We start from the raw sequence: 13,575 nt of genomic DNA, 5'->3' as shown, positions 1-13,575 counted from the left end.
TCTTCTTCCCACCGGATGATACAACAGTCACCTCGCATCTACCTTCCCTATCGTTGGTCACCAAGGTAAGAACAATATTCCAGTTCTGGTTTAGTTCTCTCTCTCTCTCTCTCTCTCTCTCATCTCTTCGGGGCCAAGAGCTAATGCGGAAACAGAGGCGAGCATGGAGAGACTGAGCTATGCCGCTCTAAAATTGTCAACCTGCAAGGAAAAAACCATTCTTCGGATTTCGTATTGAAATGGCAATTTTTACTTGGAAACCTTGAATCACAATTCCAATTCACATAGAACAGTTACCACCACAAATAGGGGCACGTCAGTCTCTACCTACAACAAAAATGAGCCTAATAATCCGCAATTGTTCTTCCGCCATGCCCAATATAAGCCTCTTTGCACCGTTGGTTACCAGACGAAATAGATGCAAATGGATCTTTATACTTTGATCCATGCTGCTAACTAGAAAGCTCTAGGCAAAGAAATGGTTTCCTTCCTTACCTTGTTATTGGGCCGGCCCAATTCGATGTTGCAACTAACAGACCGGCCAAAGGTGACTTCGATCGAGTAGTATTTTGCATATGAAGAGTATGGATAGTTTGAGTGCTTGCTGGCTGGCCTGGGCAACTTTTAATCTATTAGATTCAAGATCTCCAATTCAAGCTACAACTTTTTGATCCTCTGGAGCTTGATTTGACTACCCCACACAAAGTCACAAAGGCATTCCTATTTTGCTCGAGACCAATATATACTACGAACTTGTTCAGTTAAAATGAAAGAAAAAGAAACCAAAATATAAAGGTTATCACAGAAATTAAACATAGTTGGATTTGCTCCTCATAAAGGTGCTCAACACCATGGAGGCATGAGAAGAAAGCTTTTAAGACAAGTACAAAAATCACTATGGTTGTTGTAAAGAACTAGGGAATTATTTTATGAGTTGGAGGGATCAACTAGCAAAGAACTAGGGAATTTTAGAGGCTTGCATAAGTTATCCACTCGAAGATGACAAAATGATCAGACATTTCTGCACACAGACTACTAATTGGCAATTTCTGTATCTCATGTCACTCCATATAACATCTAGAAAAGTAACAACTATTAAGTTCCAGATTGAATAGTTGACTACATAATGTATCATAGAAATAGGACGAAATGAGTCGTAATTAAGCAAGGTAATATGGAATGGCACTTCCATATATGTTTGGACTGCTGCATATACACCAGGAAACAAAACGTGCCTTCATAAGATAAACTTGAATTCTGAAAAATTCTAATCAACAAATTTGGCTTGGTCAATCTTTCAGTGTCCAATGAGTAGTATACAAACCTCTTCATTCTCAACAAGTGCCGATAAGTATTTTTTAAGATGAGTCCTGATTCGTATTTATAACTGGGAGTAGAATGTGGGTGCATGTGGGAGAGAGAGAGAGAGAGAGAGAGAGAATGTGGATAGACAGAGAAAGAAGGCTGGTATAGAATATGGGAATTTGGGAGGGCACCCATTGGGTACCTATCACCCAACCCACCCACCTAAACCAACATGGGTTGTCAACCCATTTACAATTCGCCAAGTACATGCATGTGTAAGTTTGGATGGGTTATGTGGATTGGGTCAGAAATTGTTATCCCTAATTATAATTGTTGTTTAATAATAGTTGAATTGGCACCAGCAATCATATGATTGCTTTATAGAATGTCAACCCTCAAGTTTCATCTTCAGACCCTAGACTAAGAGCTAACTAGAGATATTAAGTCAAGGCCAGACATAGACCCAGAGCAAACTAGAGAAGCTCCATTTTGGTGACAAATCTCAGTTCTAATCGAGGAACATAGGAAGATAAGGCTGCATTTGGCATTCCTTATTTTAAGGACTTATCTCCTTTTTGCAGTTAAAAGGCCCCTATAAACACTGAGTTTTTAACTGCAAAAAGGCAACAAGTCCTCTAAATAAGGAATGCCAAATGAAGCCTAAAACTAATATTCACAATGGTTCTAAACAAGATACTTTTGGCAACAAATATTTCATTCTTTCTAAACTGACAGTTCAAGGCGTCATACAACATAGTTTACTAAAAGAACGGTAATAAATTACACACAAATTGACTATTTTGTATAGCAGATAGCCAGATACAGAGAGAGTCTTAGGAAGAGTTGTGTTAAGTCAATGACAACTATCAGCAAGAAAAATCATCCTATGCTCTATTCCTCTAAGGTTACAAAGACCAGGGTAGTATTTTGCAATTTCTATATTAGTGCTCTGTATGTTCAACTAGAAGATATTTTCTTCATACAATTTTCAATTAGGCTTGTGGCAGATTGTAACAGTATTTGTGGAGACAGTGTTCAAGTCTGTGATCCAATCCATTTTTAACATCGTGTACCATAATAATAATGTTGTGTGTTATTCAGATCCACCCTATACCCAGTATAAATTAGTCATTTGGTATATGTGCTTCTAAACAAACAAACTCTTCTACAATCAAGTAAAGATTGAGAAAGGGCAAATTATTTTTAGTGTACACAACTGTTGGTTGGGATGATAGCTGAATGGTTTCAACTTCTTGACTAAGATATTCATCATTACTAAGCTGAATTTAAATTTGAATAGTTCATTCATAGAACTACCTTGCATTGATATATTCAAATACTTCAGCATCTTCTTCAAGAAAATGGATTGTTGATTGAAGTGGAGATAAGATGATATATACCATTTTCTTCCTGCATTTGCAGATGGCTGTCAATTGACAAAAGTATTGGAGATAAGATGATGCTTCCCCCTTCAGACCTGTAGACAACTTTAATGGATGAAGAATATAAATTCCATGCTGTATACTTTTTTGGATTAAACTGTTCCCCCAAAAATTGCTGAATTTTATGATATTTTGAGAAAACAACCATCTAGAACTTAGCTTGTTTCATCAACTTGGTTAATTATTGCAATTTCAACTGCAATGAAGATGCTCTGAAAGCACCTCCATGCGTACCACCATTTGCATATCAAGGATCAGGCAATGATGGCATTCTTGAAGGTTATCTCTCCCACCTCTCCAAGCATGCTAGACACATCTGAAGAGAATGATCGATCGTTCAGTGCAGAAAAAAAAAATCTTAATTTTGCCTGATACCCCCTTGGTACAATATGTTAATGATTAATAATATGGCTGCAAGATGTTACTTGTATAAATGGAGGACTTGAGATTGATGGCATTCTCCGAGGTCTCTGCAGATGGGGAGAGAGAGAGAGAGAGAGATCTTTGGATTTTCCTTGTTGTTACCCTGCCCCATACCTGGCTCTAACAAAATGTACATGACATAATTATCAGGCACTGACTCCAACGACATTAAATTCGGTTGACCATATCTCAAGTTTTGTTAATGTTTAAGCTCTCTGTACCAAATTGTACAGAAGATTTACAGCAATAAATCTTACCTCCTTATAAAATCTACTTAATCTATTTCATGAGTTTCCTGGAGGTTGAGCATGCTGCATCTCTTTCAAGCAGGATAGTCATTAATATCCTATGGAAATTAAAAAAAAAAATGTTAAAAAAAAAAACAGGAGACAGAGTAAATGGATAGGATCAAAATGTTTAGGTTCGTTTGGTTTATTTTGGTGCTTTTTGAGCAAACTTTGATTTGGTTAACATTGGTTCTTTTTGAGCAAACTTAAGGAGCTTTGAAGATGATTGCAATATTTGCTCTTCACCAACCACTAGTTATTTGAACAATAAAAATAAAATGGGAATGGAAGGATTTTAAAGAGAAGTGTTAAAGTTAACTTGCCTAAAAATCTTTCTTTGGAGGCATCATGCCCTTTATTAAAAGAAACACTTTGATAAACAATTGTGTAGGAATTGACCACAGGGAAGGAAATGTGTAGACAAGAAAAAATTATCTATTAATGTCTGCTTATATTTGAAATCTTGCAATGCTGTTTTGCTCAAACCAGAGACTGTTGACTAAAGCAGAGGGCTAACCATGCAACAGCTTCACTGTATGAAAAGAACCAGAGATATAAAAAGAATCATCATCATCTATGCCTAATCCCAACTATTTGGGGTCGGCTACATGAATCCTGTTTCATCAATCCATTCTATTTAAAGTCATATACACTGTTAAATTATTAGAAGAGATATAAAAAGAATAGACTAGCAAAATCAGCATGCAAATCATTGAAAGAAAATGGTGCATGAGAGATGCTACTAACATGTAACAATAATTGAACTATTTAAGCAACAAGGTAAACATGTTAAACCCTTTAGATGGCACCTCAGTATGAAATAGTAGTAGCAAACTTGGTCTCCACATATCAAACTAGGTAAAGTATAAATAACCAAGGGTAGAAGCAAATATGACTACACAGAGAAAGAGAAGTGTAAAATGTTATCCTCATCCATCCATTCAGATAAAGGAAACAAATAGAAATCAACTACTTAATACTGTCCACTATCCTTGGAAATAGATAAAGAAAGAGGCTAATAGAGATCACCAGAACCCAAACAGGCTTGCCTGTCTGGCAAGAAACATTTTGGACAAAATCATATAGAAACAAAAACAGATATTTTTTTTCCTCAAAATTTCCACAATCTCCTGCATATAACATAATTGTATCACAGGAAGCTACATCTTAACTTCTCTTGTAGGATATAGAAATAAAAGACATATTTGCATGGGTCTGCGAATTTCTTAGATCTCATTATGAACTTGAAATGGCAGGCTGAACACAAAAATTCTTCTCCCTAGCCATATTTCATTCTTAGGCTCTGTTTTTACACTTGTATATAGATCGCCAACAAATTACTTTATTATGTATGGATAGAAACAGGGAACTCCAACCTTGATGAGAGTGGTTAAAGATATCCCTGTTTCACAATATAGCCTGAACTAGAAGAGAGAAAAAACTCACAGAGGAAGGATTGAATTCCGGCTCCGGCTATATTTGGAAAACAAGAACTTGCCACCGCTTGAGAATGATCTTTTCATGGAAATAGGCCCCTTCTGCAGAGATTGTTTTGCAGAAGAACTACCGATTAGCTTCACAATGCTCATATTTTGACTGCCATGCTTTGTAACAATAGCCGAATTGGATTTGTTAGATGAGCTCGCTTCCGATTGTAATGGAAGAAAGTTAGCCATAGAAAGACTGATCATTGCAGCCTGAGACGAATCCATGGAAACTGACCGTCTCACTGGCTGCATCTTATCTTCCCCTTCCCGATGACTTCGGCCCAATTCACTGGAAATACGAAACCCAGAGTTCGGAAGGGATGAAGACACAACCTCCTGTTCCTCCTTTTCAAGCATAGTATCCCTCCTTTCCTCATCCTCGACTGGGACTTGACGTTCTTCATTTTCAGCTCCAACACTCATGGTTTCGCAAATCACACCTTCTGTTGGTTGATTGCTTCCAAATCCGCCGTCAGTCTCAGAATTCTCCACCCGAATTTCGACCACGGCAGCGGAGTTGTTCGAATTAGGCGCCGACGACGCAGTCAGAGGAGGCCCGGCGGTGTTAGAGACGATAGGTGCACGACACAAGGGGCAATTTTTATGGGATCTAAGCCAAGTATCAATACAGGGGAGGTGAAAGGCGTGGCTACACTTGGGTAGGAGACGCAGAGTCTCGTCATCTTCGAACTCATTGAGGCAAACCGAACACTCGGTGCCTTCGATGAGGCCATCTCCCCTCTTGTACTTACAGACGGAGATGGAATTGATAACGGATTCCTGGAGACCGACAGTGGTAATATACCAGATGGGATTGTCCAAGATGGGGCCATGATTTTCATCAATAAAATCTTCATGGGTATTGTCCGATTCAGGTGGTGGTGGTGGTGGTGGTCTCCTTGACCGGGTGTTCCAGCTTAAACAATATTTGGCAATAATGGCATAGTAGCTAATGAGAAGGAAAGTACTGGCAAGGATGGCGACCAGGATGATCACAGGCGGTGAGATATGCGAGATAGAAGAAGGAGGTGGTGGAGAATCGAAAGGTGAATAAGGAGGGCAGTCAGAACAGTTCTCCGCACAGATCACTGAACAATGATACATTAACTTACACAAATGAAAACAAAAACTGTATTCTGTTTCATTTGAATCTGAACTAAACAACCGTCTATGATGAAACGCCATTAGACATAGAGAAGAAGGGGGAGGAAAAGGTTACCTGGTGTTGGAAGAAGAGAGAACAGCAAGTGGCTTGCTTCTTCTCTGCATCTATTTGTTAATTTGGTCTCCTTTTTTTTTCATGTCATATCATCTCATATGGCTGGCTTTCAACACATTGACTAAGACTAACGAAGGTAGAGAAGAAACAACCATACCAAGCCAAGCCAATGAATGGTGTAGTGGCATACAGATTTTCAGTTTGTATAAGCTCTGTGGAGATTAGATTTACAGAATATTGATGACTGATCGTTTATCAAAGCCGTTGATATCATATAAAGCCCAGTTCTGGATAGATCTGTCGGAATAGACAGACCCCACTATTTTAAAACCATGGTCCACCCCCACGGCCCCACCCCAACTACAACTACTTCTCTCCTAGGGATAGTTCTGGCCTTCTGGGTATTTTCTCTTGACTAGTTGGCACTCAGTGGCCTTGCCCGCATCTTCCTACGTGGAAGAAGATGTGGGCAAATAGAGGGGTGTTGAATTGTTGAAATGGCGATCTCCAAGCCTCCAATCGAACCAATCCAGTGTGGCACTGGATTCTTCTAAAGCTGTTTTCGGTCATGAAGAAAATATAAAATTGAAATAAAGGAGCAAAACAAAAGAAGTTTACACTACAGACAAGTTAAGACCGTATTATTCTTCTGCTTTTTGATGGGTAGAGGGTGAAACCGTGTTCAACCTTTGCCATGTACCGTCTCTTTTTAAGGGTCCTATGATTTAAGAGGAATCCTAGAAAAGTCCCTTTCTTTTACTTTTTTTTTTTTTGTATTTGATCCAGTACAAAATAAGAGGGACAGAGAAAATTGAGGGTTCAGTTCAGTTTGAAAAGAGTATAAATATAAATATATATAAAATAAGAGGTTTTATACTCTATATATTTATATTTATACTGTTTCCAAACTTAACAAAATCTGTGATTTTCACTCAGTATCATAGCAAAATGCTCATTCTAATGGGTAGTACCCACTACCCACCGGCTTCTGATTGAATCCCATTTCCCATCTGTACCCTCTTCACCCCATAAATTTGCCTCAAGAAAATGTTGAATTTGGATTTAAGCCTCAAGAAATCCATTTTTACACGTCAGCCCTTGCAGTCGTGCATTGAAATTATTTTTATATTTGTATTTTTTATTCATGAAGAGATATTTCCAATCCACGGCTTAATGACCATAAATATGTATTTTGAAGGATGAAATCCAAATTCAAAAAATTATCATGCACTTTTATATTTTCGTTAAGGCTGAGAAAAGATAGGAAAGGGAAGGAAAAAGTAGTTTAGATTAACAAAAATTTTCATTGAAAAATCCAAAACATACACGTTCAATGAAAAAGTTGTTGTTGTTATGTTATCTACTCTAATAATGAGCCATTAGTTTAATTAAATAACTAATAAAATAGATAAACCTTTTCATTTTCTTCGCATCAAGTCGAAGTATCTTCTCAATTAAAATGTCTCCTATATGAATAATACACGTTCCTGTCAACTAAGCCTAATTCTAATTGTTCTGTTTCAAAGCGGAGACGTCGGACAGATGATCCACCAAGAGGTATTGGGTTCTCTTTCCTGATAACCCCTAAAAGGAGAACCGGAATACCAATAGAGACGTCTATGGTTCCAATGTTTTAAAAACAGCTTGAAATCAGAATCATTTTGACTACTGGTTTTGGAGTAAGCGGTTTGATTGTTTGATTTGAACGAGCAGCTCATTTCAAATTAAAGAATAGGGAAAGTTTTCAAGTACTTTGGCTCAAGTGATAATTTCGTTTTCGAATTTTAAAATGCAACAATTTAGTATTCAAACTTTCAAAATGTGACAATCCTGTTAATCAGTCTGTTAATCAGCTGTTAAGTGACATTTGATTTGATGACCAAATTGTCACTCGAACCAAATTACAAGGTACTGATCTGAAATTTTCTCTAAAAAATAAAAATAGTGATTAAAAAAATGACAAAAACATTGTTCAGATCGAACCAACCGATAGTTTGACCCACCCAGGCTAATGAATCATCGATCAAGCCAATGGATTTTGGCCAAAAAAACATGATAAAACGTAATTGAATGCTTGAACAGTTTCCACGCCAAATAGTCTGACCGTCCAGATCAAAGACGGTTCGAAAACACTGTCATAATTGACGCTGGACCCCAGTTAGGAGCATTGTATGGTTACCTTTAAAGAAACATCTATATGAGTTTCTCTTTGGACTAAAATCATAGCGTGCAGTGAAAAAAAAATCTCAGTTTTTGCAACTTGCATTCCCACTTGTTATACAAATACAAATGGACGAGGCTCGACTCTATACCCTCCAAGGAGTAATTAGATAATGAGATCCGTTGGCTTTTTATATTCAGAGTAAGTTGTTTTGTGAAGGCTTTAAAAAAAAAGTTTAAAAAGTCCCAACTGAGAACACAGATTTTAATCTTTACAATTTGTTGATAACTGAAAATTTTAAGCAAGCTTTGCACTCTTGATGGGTATGCGGGTATGGCTAAGGGTTGTTCATGGTCCGTTTTGGTCTAATTTGGAATAGGTCTCAGATCAAATCATCAAACCAAACCATTTTACCCTAGAAACCAGTCATGAGCTTAATTTAATTAGAAAGTTCAAATAGAAGGTCAACCAAAGGGTCATGTATGCAAGTTCCTACTGTAATGGTTAGGTTTAAGGTTCAAAATATTGATATGCCCGATATCCCGTTAGAAGCATATTGGGCTGTATCGGTAGTGTTTTTCTTTTAGTTTTTTTTTTAAAATCTGGTTCAGAGGGGTCGGTTTAAGGTTCATTCATCTCTTAAACCGATCAAAACCTCAATACACCTTTTATAAGGGCATACAAAAAGCTCCCAATATGATATATATCAACTAATACAAACTGATGCATATTGATACTTTAAACCTTGGTTAGATGAAAGATCTCTGCACCTTTTTTTTTTACTTCAAGGGCTATACAACCGGGGCTAAGTAGGTAATTCATCCTCCAATCCAATTGCAGTCGGGATTCAATCCCAAATCTTCCCTACAACCAGCAGAAAGACCTTACAACCAGCCGGTGCCTCCACTTCAAGATTTAAGGGATATTTCATTTTGGACACGTCCACCCCGTTCATAATGACAAAATAATGACACCTTTGAGTTTTCTTGCGCAAATTAATGTTAGAAGTCTTGCTTGGTTGGGAATTTTCAATTTTCACCATCACCCCCACCCCCACCCCCACCCCCATCTTAAAAATGACTTCTTTTTTTGGTTCTCTGCTTCCCCTCCCACTTTAATTCCCTCCGTCTCGATGTTCATGTTTCTGCCCGGGCCAGATAAAAGTAGCCTGATTATTTCTCTCGCTAGATTGTCCATCGCAAAATGTTTGTTCTTCGACGGCAATGCAACAACTGTTCAAAGCAGCGAAATTAATTAGTCACACACAATACACCCCACCAGCATTTAATGGCATGATAATGACAATTTGATTCCTCACATTCACATCATTTTGAATAGGGTCAAATATAAAAATCTCCCCTCTTGTACTTGTCTGAACTCGATCCGAACTCTTCACCACTTATATAATAAAATTATAGAAAATAATATATTTAATAAAAATGTTATAATTATTAATTTTTTAAATATTAAATAAAAAATATTTTTATATATAATTTTTTTATTTTTATAAAACATTTTCTTCAAATCGAATTTGAACCAAACTGAGTTCGAGCTTTTAAATTTTTTGACTCCAGAGCTTGAGCTCGAGCCTTGTAGTACCTTGGCGAGCCAAGTTCAAGCCTCATACTATTCGACTCGGCTCAGTTCAAATCCACCCCTAATTATCTCCTTTCCATCATTATCTCAATTCATTATTAAGAAAAAAGCATTATTGTTTTCATAATAATGTTAAAATGGATATTTTCAAAACAATTAATGCATTAGACCAACGTTTTCTGGCTGGAATAATGATGAAAGCGACGTAGTTGCAGAGTTTTTCAAAACTACGGGGGAAGATTTTATTAAAATGAAACTTCACGAGAGGTCTTTCTGATTGTCAGAAACATCAGGGGAGGATTACGGTGTCTTCTTATTTGTGTTCTCATTCAAAGCCCAACAGCACAAGAAATGAGATACACATTTGATGTGTCACGACCTCTTTCTTGTCTTAAATTCAGGTCCAATGGTTGCAAGTGTCCAAGGTGGGTCAGTTCCTTGGGGTTATAGTGGTTTATAGTGTCAAGAGAGGATAGTCTTGTAGCTTGATTGGGATTCTTCCAATTAACAACTTGTTTTCTCTATGCTTTTCTGCTTTCTTAACATGATTCATAAACCACAACTCATTTCACCAAATGAATCTGAGTTCAAATTATTGAATGGGTCCCCTGAAATTAAAGCTCGACTTAATTTTACGAATTCTATATGAAATATGAATGATGATAAATTTGATTTCGTATATTTACTTGCATCTATTTAATTCATGATATATTTTTTATTATATTCATGTTTGATACTTTTCTCTAAGTCATATGTAGGTTATATAGTGATCGTTTAGACTATCAGAATACAAAGGATATCGAATTAGTATCCCATGGACTCTTGCGATGAGTTTATAACTCATTAGCTACCTATGATAAGTTTATAATCCATTAAACGACTGTGATGAATGTATAACTTATCGCACGATTGAGACAAATTCGTACTCAAGACGAGTCACGATGAACTTTAGGTGCGCGGTTTTGTGATGAACTTCAGATGCACACGGAATTGCGATGAATTTGAGACTATTACAAAATCGTGGATCATTGCAGACCGGGAACAAATATCGGTTACACGTGCATCTTTAATTACGTGTGTGATAAGGCGCCACACAAAGTTCAAAGTATCGGCCCGTATTGGTAAATATGTATCATTTCGGGACCCTTCCGATATGCCCCTACAGTGGGTGTATTAGAGGTCTGACCGGTTCAGGGGGTAGAGGAGACCTAAACTGGCCCCTTTGAACCAGTTGCGAAAAATAAAAAAAAGGGCTCCAAAATGTGTATCAATTCACTCGATACACCCCTATTGGCGTATCTATATTTTGAACATTGGCACCACGTGGGTCTAATAAAAGTGCGCACGCTAAATGATGATGTCACCAGTACCACGTTGGTTAAATGAATCACTAAAAGAAGTAACACACGCGGATTATGAGAATCCTCGTATGAAAGGAAAATTAGTCCTTGAGAGATCTCATAAGGGTGAGGTCGCCCGGCACGTCAGGCAGGCCGCTAACCGAAGTTAGGTAAGATCGACGGAAGCATGTCACCTCTCACGCCGACCTGAGGTCTTGCCTGGTTGTTGAGAATTCGACCTACCAGAGTAGTGCCGAGGTCATCAAAGTGGTTGTGAAGTGTCTGAAATGCTTCTAGGATCTGTTTACGTGATGCCAAGATGTTACTCTCTTATTCTGCAATGCCATATATCATGATTTCATTGGAGGACCAAATTACTTCATCACTAGCTATCAGCAACAATTGTTACCATAGAAGCTTTAGAAATAATATTCCCTTGGTGGAATTAGAAACCTCCGTTTTGCGCAACATCTGTTATCTTTAGACATGATAGAAGCACTTTCGTCAAAAAATTGAATAGTTTAATTTCAATGTTTTCAAAAGAGAAATAGCGATTACAAGTTTCATGTGTCTTTAACTATCACTGGTTTTGTCATATATGCCAATTGCCAAACTATCAAAGCGACTGTAAATTTAGAATATTCATCCTTTACGTTAACTTAAACCAATGGAAACTTTAGTCCTGAGACATAATATGAAGCCATAGCCCATAGGGATCGCACGATTGCATGAATTCTAAGAGCTTTCAATTACCAAAAAGAAAAAATTAAAAAAAAAAAAATTTCTAAGAGCTTTCCTTTATTTTCTGTTCCCATCATGGAGAGAAAACTTCAAATACTACTCTTTTTCCTTATTACAGTAAGCAATCATTCATTAAAAGTTTTGCTTTTGCTTTGGATATAAACATCTTATATAGTTGCAATTAATGCTCAGTTTGGAATGAGTACAAATACAAATACAAATACGTAGAGTGTAAAGTCTCTTATTTTGTATTATTTTATATATATTTGTATTTGTACTCCTTTCAAATTGAACCTAGCTATTTAGATATAAATTTTTGCTTTTGAGCTTTCAGCTGTGATACAAAATACACGTTTGCATAAAAAAAAAAACATGTTTTTCATGTTTTTGTTAAAAAAAAATTATTTTTATACTAGATGGTTCTATTTTGTTTTTGGAATTCACGACAAGAAAAAGCAATTCATGTTGATGAGCACTTCCTTAATTTCCTAACTCAGCTAAATGAACGGGGTCCATGCTCAAAAAATAATCTTCGCTTGGTTAGATTCCTATTCTGGTTTGGCCTTGCTAAGCATAAGACTGTCAATAGACCAGATATTGGTTCAACCCAATGCAGTCCAATATGAGTCAATCACAGATGGATCACATCCAATTCAACCTGATAAATAATTTGGATCATTATGGACTGGTCCAATTCAATCTTTAGACCGTCTAATTTGTTCAAATTAGTTTTAATTTAAATTGAATGTAACACACAAATATGGTTTAGTGACACCTGTACTCTTATATATTGGTTCAATTGAACCTAGTTCAATATAAATCCATAGACCAAATTAATCCAATCCAATCCAATAAAAATATACTTTGAACCATTAAATTTAAACTGATCCAATTCCATATATATTATTGGTCCATTTTAATTCGGATGGATCAAAAATCCAAATCCGGTCCATTGACACTGCTAGCTAAACCCACGATATCATCCATATTATCAAGTAAAGCTTGTTTGTTTTCTTTTTTCATTGCGTGCATCACTGCATCAGCTTGGTGATTTGTCATCAATCATCACGCATAGTTGCATAAATCTTGACAAGGTTCGGTCCGACAGATCCGTTTTTTTTTAACTTTTCATCAATCATCACGCTTTCCATTTTCCAAAGGTAGCTTAATCCAAAAGTCTCCAGTTCATGTTAATTACCCGCTAAAAGACCGGATTTCCTACACGACCCATTAACCACTTACGATGTGACAGATGTCTAGGACGACAGGACATAAAACTCAGTTACATTACTCTCCTCTCACATGAACGGATTCTTACACATGTATAATGAATGGAACACCTGTCACATAGGGATTAGTTAACATATGAATTTGTAGGAACCGTTACGGGTTTTTCATCTACCCGAATACGAGACCGGGCCTCATTCAAATGAGAAATGAATATAGAAAAGAAGTGCTTATAATTTGAAAAGGTTTTAAATGTTTGTAAAGATTTTGAATGAGATGGCGTAAATGCGTCTTCCCTTGGCGTGCTGGAAAGATTTTGAATGTTTGTTTATAGAGATGAGAGCGCT

The 13,575-nt window shown here is 36.9% G+C and overlaps 1 protein-coding gene across 5 annotated transcripts; it reads right to left on the bottom strand.

Moving 5' to 3' along the window:
• Nucleotides 1-202: 202 nt before the first annotated feature.
• Nucleotides 203-6,333, bottom strand: LOC104604177 (RING-H2 finger protein ATL52-like). Of its 5 annotated transcripts, XM_088888553.1 has the most exons (3): nt 4,904-6,333; nt 3,428-3,516; nt 2,378-3,290 (listed from the first exon to the last, which is right to left on the bottom strand). In XM_088888553.1, the coding sequence occupies exons 1-2, from the start codon at nt 6,127-6,129 to the stop codon at nt 3,450-3,452; spliced, it is 1,293 nt and encodes a 430-aa protein (XP_088744679.1). In that variant the 5' UTR covers nt 6,130-6,333; the 3' UTR covers nt 2,378-3,290; nt 3,428-3,449. The 5 variants fall into 5 exon arrangements, with proteins under 5 accessions (XP_010266747.2, XP_088744679.1, XP_088744678.1 ...); XM_010268445.3 differs by lacking the exons at nt 2,378-3,290; nt 3,428-3,516 and adding an exon at nt 203-720; XM_088888552.1 differs by having other exon boundaries at nt 2,378-3,516.
• Nucleotides 6,334-13,575: the final 7,242 nt, after the last annotated feature.

This window comes from Nelumbo nucifera, chromosome 5 (genome assembly GCF_055504915.1).
Source record: "Nelumbo nucifera cultivar China Antique chromosome 5, China Antique-T2T, whole genome shotgun sequence".
Classification (NCBI taxonomy): Eukaryota; Viridiplantae; Streptophyta; class Magnoliopsida; order Proteales; family Nelumbonaceae; genus Nelumbo; species Nelumbo nucifera.
This window is presented reverse-complemented; position numbering and strand designations above follow the sequence as displayed.

Excerpts from the sequence above, each read along its gene's own strand:
- LOC104604177 (XM_010268445.3), bottom strand. The coding sequence starts at position 6,129 with ATGGCGTTTCATCATAGACGGTTGTTTAGTTCAGATTCAAATGAAACA. Across the intron at positions 721-4,903 it reads CGGAATTCAATCCTTCCTCT|GAATGCCTTTGTGACTTTGT; the intron begins GTGAGTTTTTTC and ends CGAGCAAAATAG.